At 43.2% G+C, this 22,747-nt stretch overlaps 1 protein-coding gene across 3 annotated transcripts in view; it reads left to right on the top strand.

The window, feature by feature from the left end:
- The first annotated feature begins 277 nt into the window (after positions 1 to 277).
- Positions 278 to 22,747, top strand: part of MKLN1 (muskelin 1) — a 1,341,339-nt gene continuing 1,318,869 nt past the window's right edge. For all 3 annotated transcript variants that reach the window (XM_069629634.1, XM_069629633.1, XM_069629632.1), the window contains exon 1: positions 278 to 378. In XM_069629634.1, coding sequence (XP_069485735.1) covers positions 299 to 378 — 80 coding nt within the window. In that variant the 5' untranslated portion in view covers positions 278 to 298. The remainder of the gene's footprint in view (positions 379 to 22,747) is intronic.

Below are 22,747 nucleotides of genomic sequence, written 5' to 3'. Positions count from 1 at the left end.
CATCAACATTTGATTTAATAACTTGTAATCCTTATCAAAATGTTTGTATTTTTACTGGAAATAACAAACCTATGTTTTGTTTGTATATTTCAAAGGAGAACACAAAATCTAGTTTATTTATTTTGTATTTGTTTAATTAACAGAACTTGACAATCAACCACAAATCGCAAAGTCGGTTTCTCTTTCAACATGGCAGCTCACGGAGAGAATGTTGGGTCCGTCGAGCTGCGCGGTGCAACCGTCCATAGTCCTTTCTCTGTCTCCATGGCTTGGCTGGGGTGCTGCTGCTGCTGGTAAGATGGCGGCGGTGTCAGAGAACAGAGTCCTGGGGTACACAGTTCACCGCTGGAGTTCATTTTCTTCCACCTACCTGCCTGAGTGAGTACTACGAATATTAAGGGAGTGGCAAGGGGTGCGGGTTGTCTTTGGGCATTAGGCTATGGTCTTAAAGCCTGCGGCTGAACATGGAGGGTCTACCTGTACACCTTGGGGTGCAGGTGCCACTGCCTGGAAGGTAAGTGTGCTGTGCGGGATGACAGTCTGCAGGGCAATAGGGTTGTACGTTGCAGCGGAACTGTGCACATTGGTGGTGCACAGACCATCTTTCATGGGCTGGATCTGTGCGCATCACAGATTGTTGGATACGCCAACTACTGAATGCATGGTGCTGTAGAGAGGAAGGGGGGCCATAAATCCATTCTGGGGCTATTCACGGCCGAAGGAAACTGTGTCCAGAATATTATGGAATTTCAAGCACCGTGAAACTGAAAGTGAATTCGGTGCGGGTACCACTGCCTGGAAGGTAAGTGTGCGGGTCTCAGGGTGCAGAAGCATGACACTCTGCAGGTCAACATGGTTGTACGCTGCAGCGGAACTGTGCACGTTGGTGTGCACAGAACTTCGTGCATGGGCTGGATCTGTGGCTGTGCGCATCACAGATTGCTGGATATGCCAACTACTGAATGCATGGTGCTGTAGACAGGAAGGGGACCCATACGTCCATTCTGAGATTGTTCACGGCCCAAGGGAACTGTGACTAGAAGATTATGGAATTTCAAGCACCACTGAAACTGAAAGTGAATTCTACGATTATAAGTGTCTGAAAGGTAACATACTCTACAGATTGTGCAAGTGATGTAGCCCGGGAGCCTACTTTGCAACTGCGCAAATTCTAAAAGGTAACGGGCCAGTAAATTGTGCTGGTCCTGGGAACGTACGTAGGCACGTTACAGAGAACCATACCAATGCAGGACGGGGGAATAGGGTAGTTGTGTAGGAAACTGATGGTGATTTGTGCAGAAGCCTCGAGGGACACAGGAACATGTAGAGAACTAACTGCACAGATAAAAGGGGCTTAGTAGCCTGAGTTGTGAGAGGGCAGATCCGGTGGCTCAGGAGCTTTGATGGAAATTGCACTGATCTTGGGAACTAAGCACTTTCCTTCGGCTCAGATGTTGGATGGGAAGCCCGCCTGTAGAACCCAATATCGCCGACATGAAAAGACTGTATGCCCCGCAGGCAGGCTCCTGGGTGGGAAACTTGAAAGTACCAGAATGAGTGCACGTATATTGGTGGGGAGGATGCATATTTTGAGAACACCCGTTCTTGGGATTCCATCCTTCAGGTTCTGAGGTCACCAGCAACTGGGAGGTAACGGTGCTTGTGCTTCGGGCAGAAGTACCTCGAAGTGAACAGTGGTCAACCTCGGGGGAAAATATTGCTGGAGCTCTGGGGAACCGTACATACATTTCGGTCACAGTGGTTGGGCATACCTTATGTTGTTCAATAAACTATGTATTTGTGTGGTGTGCTAATAAGTATGTTTGCTGTCTTGGAGGGTCGGTTTATTAAGATCCATGATTGTTGGAGAGGCATCTATGCATTCCATATTATGTTTTTTGTAACTAGAGGGAAAGCCCTTGGAGTGTCAGAGCAGAGGGCTGTAGAGAACAAGATACACAAGTGGGTTTGCTCTGACAACTGGATTTGGGGGGGGGTACTCTTTTTTTATTTTTTTATATAGTACCCATTAGGTTATTTAGTCATGACACACGTGTTCAATCATGTGTAATAAAAGTGAAATCTAAACACAAATAGACTTACAGATTGACATCTTCATATAAAGTAAAGGTGCATTTATTCATTTTGCATTTGACCACGTGTTAGGTCACCCCAAGCCTGGCTACAGAAAACCAATAGCTCTTTACACTGTTTTGAACATTGGTTGGAATATGTTTACTTAAGTTAAACTTGTTTGTCACTTGTCACCAATAGGTGGTGGTCACGACTCTAACTCCTAGGCATCACAATTGAGTTATGTTTGTCAAAAAAACTTCTTTGAATTTAAAAATTTAAATGCAAAGATAAAAAACCAAATATTTATGTCGAAATGCAAAATGAATAAATGCACCTTTACTTTATATGAAGATGTCAATCTGTAAGTCTATTTGTGTTTAGATTTCACTTTTATTACACATGATTGAACACGTGTGTCATGACTAAATAACCTAATGGGTACTATATAAAAAAAAAAAAAAAAAGAGTACCCCCCCCCAAATCCAGTTGTCAGAGCAAACCCACTTGTGTATCTTGTTCCATATTATGTAGCATTTGGCGGGAAGGGAGAGAGACATTAAGTATCACATAACGTTTGAACGTTTAATTTCTGTTGCTGCAAAACGTGATCACTAATGGTTGATATGCTGTTTGAATCCTGTTTTTAGTTTAAAAAAAAAAGTGGTATATGATAAAAATAAACAGACGTATATTATCCAGAAGAAGGATTTCTAGTTTATGAATGAGATTTTTGAACGTCCACAAAGGAGGCCATACATTTAATTTAAGGTCACATGTGTCATGATATATTTTATTTATAGGTCGCCCAAACACAAGTGTTTCAGTGCACGACGAGGTACAAGGGAGGACAAGCCAACGATCTTGCTAGGCCCAGTGACATTGAGATCGCGCAAGTGCAGGGGGCAGGGGAGAAGTGGAAAGTGCTGAACAAGGGATCACAACAAGTAGTGCGGCCAACAGGTGGCAAGTGCAAGAGTTAAGTGCAGAGAGTGGTTATCTAGTAGGTACAGGTAGGCGGACTGTAGGGTTACAGATACAGACCCAAGTGCAGGGGTTGCCAGGAGGCAGTACGTGTATGCAGCTGGGTAGGCAGGGACCTGGGCCCGAATTCAGAGGGTTGCCAGGTGCCCAGTGCAGTAACAGACAGATCATCAGGGAAGAGAGAAGGCAGAAGCAAAGATGAAGGTCTTTAGGTGCTTCCAGAACCGAAGATGGTTCTCCTCGAGTTTCAGAGCGGCAGGGAGGCTGGTCCAGAGGGAGGCTCCAGCTGAAGAGATTACAACCAACTCGTTGCTTGGAGATGCGACTGACCCTGAGGGAGTTGGAGGTGGAGGAGCGAAGAGCTCCAGTAGGAAGGTATTTCCAATGTTCAATCTTGACGGTCTGTAATCGGTACTCCCACTACCTTCTTTCTTTTGCTCCTCCTCCTCCATCATACAGCAGAATTGCCAAAATGTAAATTCTCAATAGCGGCTCTCATCTTAAACACAAGTGAACTTTAATCCATTTAATCCCAGCTGCCCCTATCATCCAACATGTAGAATATATAAAATTGTGTTAGTTAACTATTATATGCAATACACCCTCATCCGAGGTGTTACCATCTTGCAATGAACATGGGTGCAAAATTCTGTCCAAACGTGTTTCGTGTGACGTTGCTGGATTGGAAGACTGAGGTCAGTTTCAAGATCTTTGATATACATCGTATCTCTGAACCAGTCCTCCAGCTTTAGTGAAAGCTTCTGCGTCCAATGTATAGCTATCCTTCGCCCTGCAACTGGCAGGGTTTTATAAACTTCCTGGTAATCTGTGACAAGTTCAAACGGATAAACCCATATTTTAAATAGTAATTTTACGTTAATTATTGGCTCTCATCCTCGTTCTCTTCACAAAACCATCATCTGCAAGTTGGTAGACTAGGGAAAGCGGTAATCTGGAAACTCCACTCATTGCTGCTTTAATCTTAGGGTTATGGGAGGCAAGAACATCTGGTTCTGAGAAAGGGATTCTTGAAATTTGAGGACCTTCCTTTTTTCTTTGTTGGTTGGCAGGCTGAGCCACACCTCCAACCTCACTCTAACTTGCTTGTGTGCTGTGCTTAGTGCCTTTGGAGACACTTGCCCGTTGGGGCAAGGCATTCAGGGCAGACTCCATAATCTGTGCTCTTTTCTCCCAGAGGTCTGCCCTGTTGTCATCTGACAGAAAAAATAGTAGGTAGAGCGTTGATTCCTCAAAGGTTCAGCACTTGGACTTAAAAGGTGCTGCAGGATGGTGAGGACCAGTAAGCTAGGACCAGTAAGCTTGCACCATGACCGGAATACTTAAAAGATTAAGTAATTTGGTTCATAACATGTGCAGATCTAGCACCTATACAATAGGACAACTACTAGTTAACAACATAGCATTTTGTCTACTGGCGCCTATATAATGCTTCACATTCTTGAAATATCTGGTCATTCCTGTACCATTTGTATATTGTAGCTTTTGGGCTATTTTACCCTTTTTGGCACTTGTTACATTTAGCTGGGAATACCTCCTATATTATTCTGTTGCAGTACGCGTAATTCAGTATGTTATCTACCTATCAGCACTCGGAATGTTTACCCTCTCTGGCTCGCCCAGTTTAACTTTTAAGTTTGGTTCCCAAAACTCCTTCAGTCTCTTTATATGCATATGTGTTTTTAGCTAGGAGAGCACATGCCCAGCTTCATGTAATACTGGAATAGCTGTCCAAACCGCCAAAATATTTGTCATTTGTTTTGTACAGGTTTAGTTTTTGTTATCCCGTTGCCAAACCAGGCCCTCCATCAGCTAGAGAAGCTCCCCTATCTTTATATCAAATTGGGGGTCCTCTTGTCTAGTGGACCTTCTGTATATAGATTTTGTTTACCATCAACTGTTTTCTGCTAGCTGTCAGCAGCACTGGATGTTACATTACACTACTTGTACATTGGATATTAAGGAATAGTTCTCTCATAAGGAGATGGAATCTTTAGCTCTATGTTTAGCCAAGCTTTGTGTAATAATCCTTAGTACTCTTAAGCTTGTCGGCGGATTGAGTTGGGCCACGATAGTTCCCTCCATTGCATTTAGACCATGAAAATGCCTTTTATTGAAGCCACAGCTTTCCATTTTATTAGCAGCTTTGGTGCAATTTGTTCAACCTGTTTACATATTTGCCCTGGAAAGGAACTCAGAAAGAAGTTCCCTAGCTCTGCTGAAATTGACAGTGAAATTCTCCAATTGGGTATAAGAAGGTATTCTACCTATGCAGGTTTTCCTCCAGTTTTCTGCATTCTTATAATCCAATCACTCCTATCAGGAAACGGTCCAGTGTAGTGAAGATCCATACATGAAGAATCTTTTGGAGCCTCACTCGCTAGATCCATTCCATTGACTTAGCTGTTCTCGCTTGTTGAGTACTCTTGTTAGCTCTGTTCCTTTGCCACATCTAATATCTGACCAGTCTTTCACTAACTGGTCTCCAAATTGACTCATTGTCTTTCCAGACTTGCCTCGGACGTGCCTCTGATTTGTGGACCCGATCACCAGCTCTGTTGCTTAATCATGTCTGACATCCAGACAATCCTTCTTGTTTCTGGGGCTTCTCATCTTCTATATGTCTTCTCAGCATTGGTTTTCCCGGACACACTTCGCTCATGGAGTCTCTCACTGGCACCACTCCTTCCCAGTGTCTGGAGGCTGTACTGGTTACTTCATGCCTGCTTTCACTCACTGGCATAATGTAGGGCCATCTGCAATGGATGGGTTTACCACCCCTCCTCTGAACGGCCTGCTCTTCCGTATCCTGACTTATTTCTCTCTCTCTCTCTCTCTCTTTCTCTCTCTCTTTCTCTCTCTCTTTCTCTCTCTCTTTCTCTCTCTCTTTCTCTCTCTCTTTCTCTCTCTCTCTCTTTCTCTCTCTTTCTCTTTCTCTCTCTCTTTCTCTCTCTCTTTCTCTCTCTCTTTCTCTCTCTCTCTCTCTCTCCCTCCTCCCCCACGTAAGCGGGTCCCCTCTAGCCCACTCACATTGATATCTGTCTTTCCTTTTATTCGTGGTGTTGCAGGCCCTGTCGGGTGACTAATTAATGAAAGGGAACAGGAGTCTATTTGCTCGCGTTACATCAATTAGGGGGAAGTTGATCACTTCACAACAGAGCTTTCGTGCCTACCAATGCGCTCAGTTCAACCCTGAACATCTTGTAGATGTTTGGTTCAAAACAATTGGCAACTAGGGCTTTACTGATTTTGAGTTTCTTTAGCACTCTTGATTTCAAAAAGGTCGATTGATTCTGTAAGGACATTTCTTGCCTCTGCTTTAGTGGTCTCCTACTTGCAAACCTTAGTAAAAAGGAATTGAAAGGTTGTTTTCAGTGTTTTTCCTGCTCTGTGCATGGCCAGATAAATTAATATTTTATGGATGGCCTAATTTCCATACTTTGAATCTCATGTGATTGAGTGGGTTATTTATTTTGGAAGGATGCAGAATGTGCATTCGCCACTAGCCATTGCCTAGCGATTTACTTTTGGTGAGTCGAGAAATGGCTGTGTGTATGTGGAGAATTGGGGGGTGTGAGTGACTGTTTATACTTGGCTATGAGCTTGCAACTTGAACATTTTACTCCTCCTTTTGGTTTTGTTTGTTAGAAGCAGGATATTGCACTAATGTTCAATCTTCTTGCTCTTAATAAGGTATTTTTGCTTTGTGGAGGAAGTATTGGGCCTCCATGGTGTCAACGATATTGAGCTCTGTCTTAGTTCTTCTGGCAATGACTACAGGAAGACCTCCTAACTTTTCCACCCTGCACTTTAATAACGTCCAGCAAACCTGATGTGTTCTCACCGGATTGTCTTTGTAAAGAGCTTTTATTTCTTCGGATGCTTCTCTTTGCAGTTTTTGTTCTTTTGAGAATGGTGATGGAGAGGCACCAACATAGCAATATCTGTGTCCAGGGTGGTCCAGTTCCAAACCTTATTTTTACTTATCTTTTAATTATGTGTATATATATTTTTTGTATAAAGGGGTTTAATGCTTATTGTAGACTCCACTGTCATGCTAGGTTCTTATCCTGCCCACTCACTGTGATGTTCCACCCTGTTTAGGTGACACAATTATCCATTATTCTTTGTGTAGGAGCTGGGTCGGTAAATTCTGAGTTATTCTCAAGCAGTTGTTGTGTTCACAATTAATGTCGAGACTCGTTTGAGAACTGTTCTCCACCTTCTCTTTTTAGCTTTGTGTGCTCGGCGTCAGTTAGTTGTGCTTGTACAGATATGAAAATATCATTTTCCCAATCCGGTCTTTCATATGCCAAAAGATTATCCCCACTGGTGAATTATTTTTGCTTTCTTGCATTTTCTCTCCTGTACTTGAAATTCTGCAGTTGCAAGGTTTCAAACGACTCCTTTCTACTGTCCATCTTTCTTTCGAGAGTTTATTCCCATCAGCCTCATGCCCCCACGTCGATCATACCATTTTTAGAGCTGTTTTCTCTATTGAGTTTGATTCCATAGCCCAGTCTGGCCTAAGGCAGTGGTCAAGAATTCAAGACCACTACTAGTTCTCTGAAGTGTTGCTGCTTTGTTGGTATGCTTATTATGGCGTTTTGACACCAGTAATAATGGCCGGAATGACAATTGTGATGGCCTTTTCCGTGTATAGGTAGGCAGACATGCAGTTTCCCAATACCAGCTGAAAGGTGCAAGCTTCTAGCAGCAGTGACTCCCTGTCCCTTAGATGCTTCAGATTTTCCCAGATGCCAATCCTGGGTTCACAACATTTTCACTCTCCATATACACTCTCAAGTTCCCGCAGAAAAGAAGACCTCGGTCTTTCATACACCATTTATCTTCCCAACTTATACCTCTCTGTTTTATTCCCATCTGACTCTCGAGACGGTCTATCCCTTCCTTTTTCTCCAAACCTTTCCTGTGATTGAGCCTTTCTTGAGTCTTGGTAAACTCTTATTGACTCCCTGGCTATTTAGCTCTAGGGTTGCTGGCAGGGTTCATATAGTCATACTCCCTTTGGATGTGGCCTTCCTGCTGTTGCCACAAGGAGCTTAGACTGTTTGCAGGATTCCACACATGGTTGAACAAACCCTGTCACTTGTACCAATCCCAATTAAATGAAGCTGTATGCGTTTTAATATCACAGACATTACTTTGACCTTTTTGGGACTGAACCTTTAGGCTCTGGTCACACAGTGGCCATTCATAGGCTTTTTGCAGGCTTTACTTGTTGGTCAATCATTTTCTCTTGTTAATGTCTATTAATGGGCCACCTGGGCCGTATATTCTTTTTTCTACATTTTCAAAATGTGCCTTAAACTCCAGCTTGCCTGTGAATGTGTTCTGTGTGTTCTTCCACAAAGATTACTGCTTGGAATCCGCATATGTAGTGCACATCCAATTAGAGTTCCAGTTTATTCAACACTTTTTTTTCTTTCTCTTCAGTACTTGTATAAGCTCTAGTGCTCCGAGTTATCCGATAGCAGTGCATCTCTTCATGTTTGAAAGCGGATGCTTTTTGATTTTCCAGACTCTTTAAAGGGCAGCTGTGCTTGTGTATGCTTGTTGTTTGTAACGGTCTCAGGATGACCACACCAGGGTTCCTACCTTCAGGAAATAAGTGTATGCTGGCTATATATCTCCTATCCTAATTCACTCTCTGATTCAACCACTGGTTAATTGTCCAGATACTGGGAATTGCAAGGCAGTTAAACTTGTACTTTTTGAATTTTCTATAGACATCAGGTTATAGCAGTTTGATATTAAAGATGATTCATCAATTCGTTCCCTATTTATAAAAGAACTCCTGTTCGATTGTAGGTATGCATGTGCACTGTTAAATTATTGCCCCATCCCGCAATCTAGTTGATTGCAATACTATAAATATCCACTTCTCGTTTATTTTTTAATTCCCGTCTCTATCTCTATTGTGTATCACATTGTTTGAACTCGTTTGCTGGTGGTAAATGTTGAACTTGTATGATAGCTGGCGTACAGCTAATCCTTTGTAAAATCTGTAAATAATTGCAATGTTGGCATTTCTCTTTGTGCAAGCTGCGCTGCTCCGAGAACAATTCTCTTCCAAAGCAACCAAAATGAGAAAAACGTGGTCTGAATTGCCACTGCGCAAATAGTCAGTGTCTGCATTTTAGACCCTAGCCTTTATGTATTCAAATGCAATACGTTTCAAGTGGTAATTATATTTCTTTGGTGATTCTTATTTAACTGCTGCAGTTTTTCATTGTTTCATTCATGATTGTTAACTTGGGTGCTCCGTTAGTGAGAACATTTCAGAGATCACCTGTGACATCAGATAGAAATAACGGGGAACACGTTTCTAACACAACTGAGCATTTCAGCAGGTGCAGCCAAATGCATCTTTATTGCCAACGGAGATTAGCCTAAAGAGCTGTTTGGGCTAATCTCACACTCCAGGTAACTTTTCTTCATGTTTGTCAGGTTAGTTAGTCTCACTTGTTTTTGGTATGTTCCACTAAATTTGACAGGAAGCCCCACGATGTTTAGATCGTCCCGCCTAACTGGCATTTACTTGAAGGCTGGATGTTCTTTGTTTCATTTTTGTTGAAAATCCTCAGACTTTAACTCCACAAGGAGATTCGGTTACATGTTTGTAATGCAAGTAGGCAGAGAATAGATCCCAGCCAAAGGAATGGCTGGGAATAATAGCAATTATCCAAGTAATTTACATCAGAACGTTTTTATATACAAATATTTCCCAACCGAAATTGGTATTCCTTTAACAACTTCGGATGTTTGAAAGGCTCAGTTGGTTGAGCTTCATCATTACAGTTTCTGAAAGTGCTGCAAGACTCTAGTTTCTTTATTGGCTTGCCTCTCTCTAGGTAAGATCACTTCTAACCAATTCTGCAGGAACTTTATTATCTGTCACTGAACCAAAGAGAGATTTGAGTTGTTGACTCTGGTCTCCTCCAGACTGGCCAAGCTATCTTGTCCACTCATCAAAAGAACAAACGGACAAAAGGCAGTACTAAAGTACTTTTTGGGGACACCCCATCCCCTTCCTGTTTGCACTCGGGGAACCTGGACGGATTTGTCAAGCAATCTAAAATTCACCAACTAAATGCTTCCTTTTACGAAAACCAATGCAAGTGCTTAAGGCGTTCACAGCCGTTCTACCAAAGGCAACGCTAAATTAGAAACTAGCAAGCTTTTATCACCCAGTTCTTGCACCATAATCTGTCAGCTTTCTTTTTATAAAACGTTTTGTGCAGTCATATGTCAGTATTGGTCAAGCCATGCTGCTTCTACAGTGTCCTGCTACATACAACCCTGGAAATATTTCACCAAGTATGTGCTTGCTGTTGTCTACTTTAAACCTGTGTGGAAGTAAAGTATAATTATGATAAAAGTAAAATGTAAATTATCCTTATTTCTAGGGCAAGTACAACTATGTATTATCACATTGGGTAGTCACATATTGTAATATTGTTATGGGGATATTCACAATGCAAACTCTAGCTTGGGATCAAGGAGCAAGTTGGTGAAAAGGGATGTAAGAGAATATTTTAGTCTTGAATGAGGTGGCTTTTAAAGAGATATTCAGATTCCCTCCCCCCCGCCCTCACTGAAGAGTATGATCATGGTTTTCTATATGATGCTGACACATATTCTCTGTTCGGGTGCATAGCGTGCAAATGCTTTAAAATCCATTTTGTAGCTCTTGGTTTCCAACCTTACCATGCCTTCAATTTGTGTGATATATGTTGGCCTCCTTAAATATTAGGTTTTACGGACATGTAAGATGAAGTGCTGGTATATAGAGATTGCAAGGTGATGCTAGTTACTTTGACGAAGTTGCAGACCTGCAAAGCAATTTGGTGTAATACATGATGGATCAGGGTGTTGGTCATCTTATTGTCAGTGATTAGGCATGCTGCTGTTTGTTTCATGTCTTTCATATAAACTTAAGTGAAAGCATGTATGGCTGTGAGAAGAGTGTAGCCCCTGCCTAGAAGGACCAGAGCTTGGACGTTCTGAAAAATGATGCGAGAAGGGAAGATCTGATCTTGGCTAGCAGGGTTAACTTGCTATGCTGTTTGTGCATTTTTGGATGTCTTTAATGAGCAGTCCTTTGACGAGGAGAGATTCTTTGCATGTGCTCCTAGTTGAGGTGTGAATCCATGGAAATTCATGTTTGGATGAACTCCTGCTTTGTAGAGTTTATGGTGAGAATCAGATCTTTGTTGGGTTCTATCTTAACTGCCATGCAAAATCTCCTCCGATCAAGGAATTTCCCACAAACCATTTGATCACTGACATATGGCCCACTGTGAGAAACAGTGTGGGGTCACCAGCAAGCAAGTGGAACCATTTTTGAAGCAGTTTAAGGGGATTTCTCCTACATGATTAGTTTTGTATTTGGACCCAATTCCATGCATTACAGCTCATTTGTAAGTTAATTTTCCAAAAATACCCATTTTGCTGCACCTGACGGAGCAATAGTAACTTCAGTCTGAGTTAACAAAAATTACCAGTGGACAGAATTTGGAATATGGGTTATAAAGCATAATGTGCAGTTTTGACCAGGTGAGGGATTAGCAAATTTGACCTTATGAGGTAGATATATTGACCATAAAATGGGTTAACAGTACTGATAATCAGGTGGGGTATTTTCTATAATTATCAGTTGCCCCTCAAAGGTATACCATCCTCCAACTGCCCCACATGCAAATCTCTACATTACAACTCTCCAATTGACCCACAACAGGTATAGCTCCATCCTCTTCAGTCTCTAAAAGCACATCCTTGCCTCTTATAAACCGCTCCATGTGTACATCTTCTTGCCCTGCCCACTCCAAAGGCTCAGTCACTTCCTCAGATACAGTTTCTTGTCCTGCGTCCACCTCCAGTCGCCACACTAGCCTAGCACTACTTCCTAGCCAGACAATCACAGGCAGACCCTCCAATTCCGCCACTCACTTCCATTTCAAATCCACCCTATGGAGGCACAATCCCAAACACCCTCGAGCCCCCAATCTGTTGAGGCACAGCACTGTCATCCATTTATACTCCGAAATGCACATGCCCACCGTCCATACAAACCTCCCCACTGACCACAAGCAGAAGTGGAAATAAGTGTTGAGGAGGGGAGATAATAGAGGATGGGAAAATAACATAAAGGCAAAAAGTAATGTCCATTTGGTAAGTTACAATTTCAGAACCAGAAGATCGGAGTTCAAATCCCAACTTCCCCAAATTACAGAAATTGTGTTCTTAGGCAAATCACTTATCTTCTTCTCTTTCGATTTCCTTAGCCACTAAATGTGGGAGTTTGTGTAGAACATTAACTTCAGCAGAAAGGGCTTTATTACATTAATATGACTTGCCGACAGAGGAAGGATGTGGTTTTGTGGCAACACTGCAGCATTTGGAGCCGGAGCACTTCAACTGTAATGGCCATTTAGGTTTGTGCTATGTAAATCCCATTCATGCATCTTGTCCTCCTCATCTGGGGTCGGTTAAATAACCATACATCGTTCATAGTAAAACTCTTATCAATGGCATTCCAAGCCGGTCACCGTTCACATGCCTGAGCTGGCTAACTTGTGGGCTGTCTAACCAGCGACTGGTTGTAACCAGAAGTGCCCCACATTGTGAAAACCTGGGTAAATAACTTCAATGCCCTGTCAGTAATTTCATCCACAACGAGGACTCTTACAAAACGTCTAAATGTTACTTTTAACTGAAATATGACTGATACGTTTGTGTTGATGGTTGAACAGTAGTTTTGTATTTTATGAGTGCCTTTTGGGCAATTAGCTGTACAGTTCCATTCCACAGCTACGTAAAATGACCAGTGGTAGGTTTGTGTGTAGTCTTTCATAGATCGTGACAGAAACACGTGTTGATGAATATGTGTGCCTCGTATCTTTCATCCTAAAATAGCTGCTTATATAATGGGGCTATGAGCCAGCTTTATCTCGGCAATGTTGTAGGAAGACCTTCTAAGCTTCCTGAACGTTTTATTTCATTATTCATTACTAGGCCATTAATTCGAAACACTCCAAATACATTCAGTAGCTTTGAAGTTTTGCTGGCATTCTCCTCTAATATGTTATGTTGTGTATATACTTTTATGCTCTGCCAACTCACCACCGTAGTACTTTCCGAGCAGGTAGGCTTGTCTTTGGAATGGCGTATTATTCCCCCTCCATGGCTATCAAGACCATAGTCTGCTAGAAGAAAGAAAACGAGGGAAGATACATTATGGGAAAGTGAGAATTAGATGCCAAAAATATAGGGAGGGAGGGATAAAAAGAGGGGGATATAATGGTTTGTGATATCATGGATTAGGGCTGGACGATATGGACCAAAAGTCATCTCGATAATTTTGGGCTGAATGGGAATATACGATATATATATCGCAATATTGTTTGTGGGTTAAATGCTCAGTTTTAAGCTGCCAACTACATGTGAGATGTCACAAATGCCTTTTTTTATTTATAAAACATTGATCAAAATTAAGTGCAAACACAGGATCCCTCTTCCTGTTTGAGAATACACACAGCTGTGTAAAAATCAAAATGTAAATGGGGGGAAAAAAAATTGCTATATATATAATTCGTGTGTATAATGTATGTAGCCGTCTAGTTATGGTTAAGCTGATCAATTCCTAGGAGAGCACTCACTTTTTGGGTGGCTTATAACTTTGGTGCCATTTGACGAATCCTCACAAGACTTTGCAAAATAAGTATATGGGCCACCTCCGAAGGATTATGCAAAGTTTGGTGCAGTATTGTCGAGGGGGAGGCGGTGGGGGCAAAGTTATAGGGGGGCTCCCAAAACGTTTGAAATCGGCATATACATAATGGAAATAAAAATGTGCTCATGCCTACACGCCAAACCGCTGGACGGATTTGCACCAAACTTGCGGCTTGGTCCCAAGTGTGCCTTTGCAAATTTGGTGTAACTCCATCCAGTAGTTTTTCTTTTAAATGCCAAAAAGTAGGTGGGAAAAAATTAGTGCTATCTGGGTCGGGTCTGCGGACCCACTTCCTGATCTCAGAGAGCCACGTGACGTTTGCAGACATCGTATGCACTTGCTGATTGGTCAATTAAAAACGTGAGGTGCTTCAAAACTTTTGAAACGGTTGCCTTGTTGGATTCACGGACTGCACCCTTAATCCGCCAACATCGCGGTAAAAACCTATTAAAAAAACACAATATTACACTTGTCAAAAACTGGGAAGGTGAGAGGTGATGAGGATGGGATGGGGTATAGTCCTAAAAAAAAAAAAAAGCCAAAAATCAGGTGTGATTTATTCTCCGAAGGCCACAAACATCTCGGGTGTTCAGTGACATCCATACGTAGTTTTTCACTGACCCTATAATGAAGAACTGTTTTTGGATGGCTTATAACTTTGGCACCACTCAATGAAACTGCATGAAATATTACAGTATAATTCTAGAACCAACCCTGAATGGTTCTGCAAAGTTTGGTGCTGTATCGCCAAGAGAGGCAAAATTAGAGGGGGGTGTCCCAAAATATTTGAAAGGCTTATAAATTTGGTGCCGTTTGACAAATCTACACCAACGTCTGCAGACCGATTACAGAACCATACTTGAATGTTTGTGCAAAGGTTGAATTGATTTTGTCAAGTGGGGGCTAAGTTATATGACTATTTTCAGTACGTACCCTTTGACATTTTTCCCCAAAATATAACGTGGGTGGATTTGCAGCAAACGTGTGCAAGGAGCATTGGCAAGTACCCAAAAGCATGGTAACGCAAGTGTGTCTGTTTTTGTTTTATGAAAAGTGTCATAATGTAGGTACAAAAAATTGTGATATACCTTTTGGTGCCTGAGGTATAACCTGTCATGACCATTACGGACTGGCAATGGGGATAAAATGGACATGGCACCAGGGAATGCCTATGTGGTAAAGTTTTTCAAAATCTGGAGAGATTTGAATGGGAAATAAAATAAGCTTGTGGCTACAGCCCGAAGTGCTGGACGGTATTGCAGCAAACTTGCACGAGCGGCATCAGCAAGGACATGAAGGCATGCTTTGGCAAATATGTCCTGTGTTAAGTACAAAAATAGTGATATAATTTTGCTGCATGGGCAGTGGGCCTGGCCCTCGCCAAGGGCGAATGTCTACTCTGATTTGCTTATTGGGGAATGCGGAATGGCCGAAGCCTATGCCCCATGGATTGTGGAGACTGGGCATGACTGCAAGCCATGAGCACTGGCCATTGGTCAAATTATGAGGGTATAGTGGGCACTGTACTAGGATGCACGGTAGGTGCAGTGGATATCAAGGGTGGTTTGGTGGGGCTGGGGTCATGGTCGAGCCTCAAGCCCTAGGCAATTTAACCATGATTTGCATGCGCTGCTGAGAACGACACACAAGTATGCGCTGCAAAAATATGTTGGTAAAGGAGGTTTGTAGTTCTTTCATATGTTAAGAGGAATTATTAATAACTTATGTACATTGATGTAACATCATGAAACATTTCCACTCATAAAAACCTATGAAATTAACTGAAAAACCATTGTTAAAGGGACATTATGGTTAAGAGGCAATTCAATGAGAAAATGTGGTGAAAGGGATGTTATGGTTACAAGTAAAATCAAGAAAGGTGCCAGTTATGGTAAGCCATGCAACCATAACTCACGCCACCACCATGCACTGCTAACGCTAACACCCAGGACATCAAAGATGATGTCACAAATCACATAATCGATGACATCACATATATTACCACTGCATAACAATGCAAATTGAATGTCGGTGTAAGGGGTACGGCGTAGAGTTTCATTTACAACAAATCAAAGGTGATCAGTAGCCTTGTAATTAACTACGTCATGTCAAATAAAAGGTGCTTATTGCAAAATTTTGTAGTGAAGTTTTTGTGTGCATACAGAAATCAAATAAGACATAAAGAGAAACAATGAATACAGTATGGATCATAGAACTAAAGTATTCTTAAAATGGTATGTTTAGGTAGTACATTTCTCAAGAATGTGCAATGCTTTGACTTATTGTACAATCTGCATGGGACCTTCTTTTTATTTTTTTTCTAAACTCTTCTTATCATTTTTCAGTAAAAACATACCATCTGTGTTACAGCGACGGTTCCAAAAACAACCCCCCCACCTCCCAACAACACTTGCAGTACAGTCATGCAGTGCATTCTTCTTCTCACTTCGCTTATCCCCCTTCTGCAGGGTGCGTGCTGTTTGTCCGTTAGTGTCTCGATGAACTGGGCCATCATGGTGATCTGATAGAGAAAGAAGGCATAAAGCTGCCTCAGTTGCTCTCTCCGTTCTGGCGAGCTCATGTGATGAGGTATTGTGTGTGGTCCCCAGATGTCTTTGAGTCTTGATTGTGGGTGCGCTAATCGTCCATATTCTGTCTCCATTTTGTTACAGTGTAGGATATCTGCCCGCCATTGCTCCACCTTGGGAACTTGAGTGCTACCCCATACTAGTGCCACCTGCCGCTTAGCCAGCCCGGCCAGCTATCTGTTGATTTTGGGGATATATCAGGTGTACCCCAACAGTGCGATCAGTGGTGTCTGCTACACATCCTCCCTCACTATTTCACCCAGTGTCTCGAAGACCTGAGCCCAGAACCGCCTAACCCTTGGGCACACCCATTCCATATGTAAGAAGTCCGCAGGAGACATGTAGCATCGTGGGCAGTAAGTCTCCAGGAAGAACTTGTGTAGCATTGCCAGAGTATAGTAACACTGATGTAGGTACTTAAAGTGGATCAGCTGGATCAGTAGCCACCCTCCTCGTATCCCCACAACAATAGCCCCATGTTTCTTCTGTTATTGCACTCTGTAGCGATTGTTCGTATTTTGCTAGAGACGTGTCTTCCCTCATGTTTCTGGTATCCATACTCCTCTTATACAGTGCGGATACCACTTTGCTGTTTTTGTTATCATGTGGGCCAGTATAGGGACCGTTAAGGGTTCAGTGGGGAAATTGTGAAAAATCTGTTTCAAGGAGTCCCTTAACCGAAAATACAGGAACACATCTAGTGGTGTGAGTCCCCCCCCCCCCCCTACGTTTATCTCCTCCAGTGTCAAGAATTGCCCGCCTGGAAATAGGTCCCCAAAGCTGTATATATTCAGCTGCCTTATGAGGCCGACATATCCTTTTCTGCAAGGCAGCAGCACTCCAGTTATGTATATGACTGGGAGATTCGGGGAGTAAATGGCTTCACCCTTTGCCTTGCGTTTGATGCGGGCCCACGATTTGCAAGTCAATTCTATCATGTTTGGTACTCTCGGGCTGTGTTGATGTCAATATAGTCGCCCTTTGTAGGAATGGTGCCGCCAGTGCCCTCTCCACCTCAACATGCCTTCTATCTATTTGACCCCCAAACCAGTACAATAGAAACCCTGCCTTTGCTGCCTCGTAGTATACATCATAATCAGGAAGTGCTAGGCCCCCTTTTTTCCATGGGGACTACCAGTTTCTCCCAAGCCACACTTGCCTGCTTCCCGGCCCATATAAACTGCAGTATTTCAGACCGTATTTCCCGGAAATAGTCCTTGGGGGGGTAAGATCGGTACATTGAGGAATACATACTGAAAACGCGGGAGTAGCACCATTTTATCCTCCTGTATAGATTAAGCGGCAGTTCCAGCCATCTGTTCACTAACGCTTCAGTTTGATCTAGCGCCCTGTGGTAATTCTTTTTTATATATTTCTTCCGTAGATCTAGCTACATATGCACCCAGGTATCTGGTGTGAGTGTCGTGCCATTGGAATCCCAACTCATCAGCAAACCGTCTGGTGCCCGCTGTGAGTGGGAACAGTACTGAATTTGTGGCATTGATCTTTAGCCAAGAGTAGTCCCCGAAAATCACCATGTCTGTCATAACTTGGTCCAGATTATGGACTGGGTCCTTGATGTAAAGCGCCATATCGTCCGTGTACCGAGAAATAACCACCCTGTGTTTCTATAATTGCATCCCTTTGTCGATATGTCGGTCCTTGATCTCCTCTGCCAGTGCTTTGATTGCCATTGAGAATAGTAGCGTTGAGTGCGGACACCCCTATCGTGTGCCTCTCCCCAAGGGTATATTCGGTGTCAGTAGACCATTCACCTGGACTTTAGCGCTAGGTGAAGTGAAGAGTCGTTGGACTATGGTGAGAAATTCCTCCCCAGACTCATTCTGCGGAGTACCTTGAACAGGAATGGCCATTCCACAGAGTCAAACGCCTTTGCAGCGTCTAGTAGTGCCGCCACCACAGGTTCATCCTGCTGGACAGCTGACATTAACCCGAGCATTCTGTGAAGCCCATAGGAGGTGGATCTTCCAGGGATAAACCCAGATTGGTCCGCCTTGATGCACCTGGGCATCAATGGGGCCAGATGGTCGCCAGGATTTTTGCCATAACTTTGTCCATATTTTATAAGGGATATTGGCTGTTAAGAAGAACAGTTGTCTGGTGATTTATCTGGCTTTAAAGTACCACTACCACTGCCTCTCGCATCAAAATTCGACTGTGTAGCAATCTGGACCCGGGGCTTTTCCGGATGGTAACTACGTAATTGCTGAAAGAACCTCTTCCAGGGACAGGGGGCGACCAAGCCATCCCCTCGCCTCCTCCGTACACCGGTATAGAACCACTTGATCCAGGTATTCCCCTACCTCCTGCTGCGTTATATGAATGTGTGAGGAGTATAATGGACTGTAAAAGGCGCAGAATTCTCTGACTATGTCTGTATCCCTGAATTTCATCCCCCCCTGCATGTCTTTGACTGATGAGACTCGGCCCTTCTTTGTTTCTAATTTGACCGCCTTCACTGGTGCCCTGTCGCCCCCCCCCCATATCATTGCGCCACCCTCTTACCCCGGAAAACTTCACCTCTCTCTGAGCTAGCACATTGAATTCTTGGATTTGCTTCCTTATCTCAGCGTGTTTGGTTATGTCCGCCTCCAATGCCTTGGTTTGTAATAGTTTATTTTGAGTCTCGGTCTCCGCTAGTTGTTGCCTGATATGTTTGAGTAACCCCATGGGACCTGCTTCTTGTTCTATGCATGTGCATTATGACCTCAGGGTAAACCCTAGGGAAAAGAACTTCAGATTATAGGACAAAGTCAAGCTCTATGTCCTCGGTACCTTTTATTGCATGTGTATTATGGTTTCAATGCTGTATAACCACTTGAAGTACTCGGCTTAAAATTAATGCTTTCATTGAACAAAAACAACCACCCCAGATATGTGACGTCATCTTTCTTGTCCTGGGTGTTAGTAATATCACATGGCAATGGCGGGAGTTATGGTTGCGTTGCTTACCATAAATTGCGAATTTCTTGTTTAAAAAAAAAAAAAAAATTATGCTTGTGTCCAAGCTTCAACAAAGGTTTTTTTCAGTGAATAAAAAGGAGGCATCGCTGGAAGTTCACCTCCAATTATGAGCCACAACAGCAAGGCATTGTGAGTATGCAAATTACCTCAAATGCAAACCTTTTTCTCCAGGAAATTCTTTTAATGTCGCTTACATACAGAACTAACAATTGCGACAACGTAATATAACATCAGCGGTGCAACACATATAGATTTTAAACAATCATGGTGATGAAACCGAGGAAAAACCATCCTCTGATATCATTTCACATAGGCAACTTCTGAGGGGGGCCCATATGTCCTTGGGGCGGCTTGTTGTCGGTAACGTTACAACATATTGTTCCTCGCATTCATTCCCAAATGTCAATTCTCTGAGAAAAGTATTGATACGAGGTGCATGTGTAGCTTTCCAACATTGCAATATACATCTTTTTGCGACAACACAGGATACATTAAATTGTCTTCTAGCGGTTTCAGCCCCCAATGTACCCGAACAAATATTTCTGCGGAGTAAGAGGGGCCGGGATAAGCGTCCTTTTCACAATGACCTCAGCTACAGCATTCCAAAACACAGCAATCAAAGTGCACGCCCAATACATATGAAAGGAGTTTGCATGTGGATCCCCACATTTCAGGCACTTCCCGGACCAGTTGTCAGTGAACTCGGCCATTTTGGCCGGGGTGTAGTGCAGTTGATTCAGGATCTTGAATTGGATCAAACGAAGATCAGCATTTAGAGATACAGACGTGGACAATTGGCAATATTTGGACCATTTATCTTCACTTGTGGTACCCAGAGCTGATTCCCAGGTCGTCTTAATAGTATTATGGGATGGAGAGTGTGTCTGCATTAGAGCATAAAGTTTGGCAGGATCCTGTGGGTCATACTAGTGTTTGGCAAATTGGGCCTGTGCCGCTAAATAATAGAGTTCAAAGTCTGGCATGGCTATGGTATTGTATGGTTCAACCAGCTTTTCCCATTTCATCCTGGCCGCTCCCCCGTTCCATATGAATGAAGTGACCAGTGACTGGAGTCTTGTGAAGAATGCCCTACCAGTCCAAAGGGAAATGATGCCGAAGAAATTGAGGAGTTTGGGGAGGATCACCATCTTTAGGAGCGCAATCCGGCCATCTAGAGAGATGGTAAGTTTGACCCATATGTACAATTTCGTAGTTAACAGCTGTAGGAAATTTTCATGATTGTCTGTATATAACGTTTGCCTCTCTTTAGACACTGTGATGCCCAGTAGCGAACACGGATTGGAGACCATTTAAATCCGTTAACACTTGCTGGGCATGCAGTGGCAGGTGGAACAGCTCTTATTTTGCATTGTTAATTTTGTAACCAGAGTATCTCGCAAATTTGTGTATGCCTATCATGATAGGTTCTAGGTTCACTTTGGGGTCCCGGATATAAAGAAGTGTATCGTCTGCATACAGCGATATGGTTTGAGATGGACACGTTATTCTGATGCCCCTATGACTGTGCTTCTTTCGCATAAATGCTGCCATGGGCTCAATTGTCAAAGCGAAAAGTATAGGGGAGAAGGGGCAGCCTTGTCTGGTGCTTCTGCCGAGCAGGAATATCGCACATAAGGTGTGATTAGTAAGTACTCTGGCCCCCGGGTTAATGTACAGCAGTCCAACACATTTTATGAAATAGGGGCCTATTCCAAAAATGTCAGCACTGCAAACAAGTACTCCCAGGATACTTAGTCGAATGTATTTTTGGCGTCTACCACAGCTACGGCTGCTTTATCCTTTGGGTTTATTTGCGCCGTTACCCCGAATAGTCTGCAGAGGTTAAGAGCAGTGGATTGAGTCGGGATAAACCCACATTGGTCTGGGTGCCCCAGCCTGGACATGTTCGGGAGAACACTGGTCGCGAGGAATTTGGCAAAAATCTTCGCATAAGGGTTAATTAAGGAGAGAGGTCTATATGAAGACATGTCATGGGCGTGGATGTCTTGGTTTCAATACTACGGTTATTATGGCTTCCCGCATAGATTCCGGGAGTATACTCCGGTCCATCGCTTCCTCCCACACGTTTAACAAGACAGGGATTATCTCGGCGTGGAATTCCTTGTACAGCTCCATTCCTAGACAATCGGACCCTGGGGCCCTCCCTGATGATGGGGATTTTATTGCTTCTGCGATTTCATCACAGGTTACTGGATGTTCCAAAACCAATTTGGCTTCAGGGGGGAGCTTTGGGAGATCAACTGTCTTTAGATATTCAGTAGTTTCCTGTGTGGATTTTTCATCACGGTTAGAATAGAGCTCTGTATAGAATTGAGTAAATGTATGACTTATTTCCTCCTCTTTTTGTGACCGCTGTGCCATTTGTTTGGACACTGGCAATAGGGTTCCGATAGTGTTCGACCTTCGGATTGTTGGCCAGAGATCGTCCCGCTTTATTGCCTTCCCCATATCTGCACGCCCTCACGGGGGTGACCATATATTGTATTTCCCTGGCAGCCAGTTTGTGGAATTTATTAATTAGTGTATTGATATCTGCAAGTATAACTCTGCTGTGTGTGCTACTGTATGTTTGCTCTAGTTCACGTTATCAGGATTGCACCTGCGTCAGTTCCTGTCTAATGGTTTTGAGTAACCCGGTGGTTTTGGACATAAGGATATCCCGCACCCAGACCTTGAAGGTCTCCGAGTGTTGCGTGACTGTTAAGAGTCCTTGTTAATAGCGAAGAATTCCTCAATTGCTATATGAAGGACCTTGGTTACGGTGGGGACTCTGAGGAAAGCCGAGGGCATCCTCCATCGCTTAGCGGGTGAAGGGGCATCACGCAGTTCGATCAGCAAAAAGATTGGAGAGTGATCAGAGCGTGTGCGTGGATGTATAACACAACTCGCCAATGTGCTGAAAAGAGAGGCAGTAAGGAGCCAATAGTCGATGCGTGATTCAGAATCCTGCACTTAGGAGTAGTATGAGAACTGTCTGTCTAATGGATGAAGTGTTCTCCAGGCATCTGTCAAAGGTAACTGTAGTAAAATCTGGTGTAGGGTAGTAGCTGTTGTAGTGGGTGTTCGGGGGGTATCAGATGATCTTTCAAGAGTAGTATCGAGGGTCGTGTTAGTCCCCTTCCCCACAGCACCCAGGTTTCATCAAGTGGAGTGAGCATATATAACACATTGAGTTAAAATTCCAGATCATCTGTATTGGGTCAGTAAGTATTGACTAGGATAACCTGCTGTCCAGCTATATCGCCCCAAACAAGTACGGAACGTCCCTGTGGGTCTAGTTTACTATCTAATTAGCGGGAGCCCAAAGATGGGTTGACAAGGC

The sequence above is a fragment of the Ambystoma mexicanum genome, chromosome 12, assembly GCF_040938575.1.
Source record: "Ambystoma mexicanum isolate Mex_15411 chromosome 12, UKY_AmexF1_1, whole genome shotgun sequence".
Taxonomy (NCBI): domain Eukaryota; kingdom Metazoa; phylum Chordata; class Amphibia; order Caudata; family Ambystomatidae; genus Ambystoma; species Ambystoma mexicanum.
Note: the sequence above shows the minus strand (reverse complement) of the source record. Positions and strands in the feature narration are given on the sequence as shown.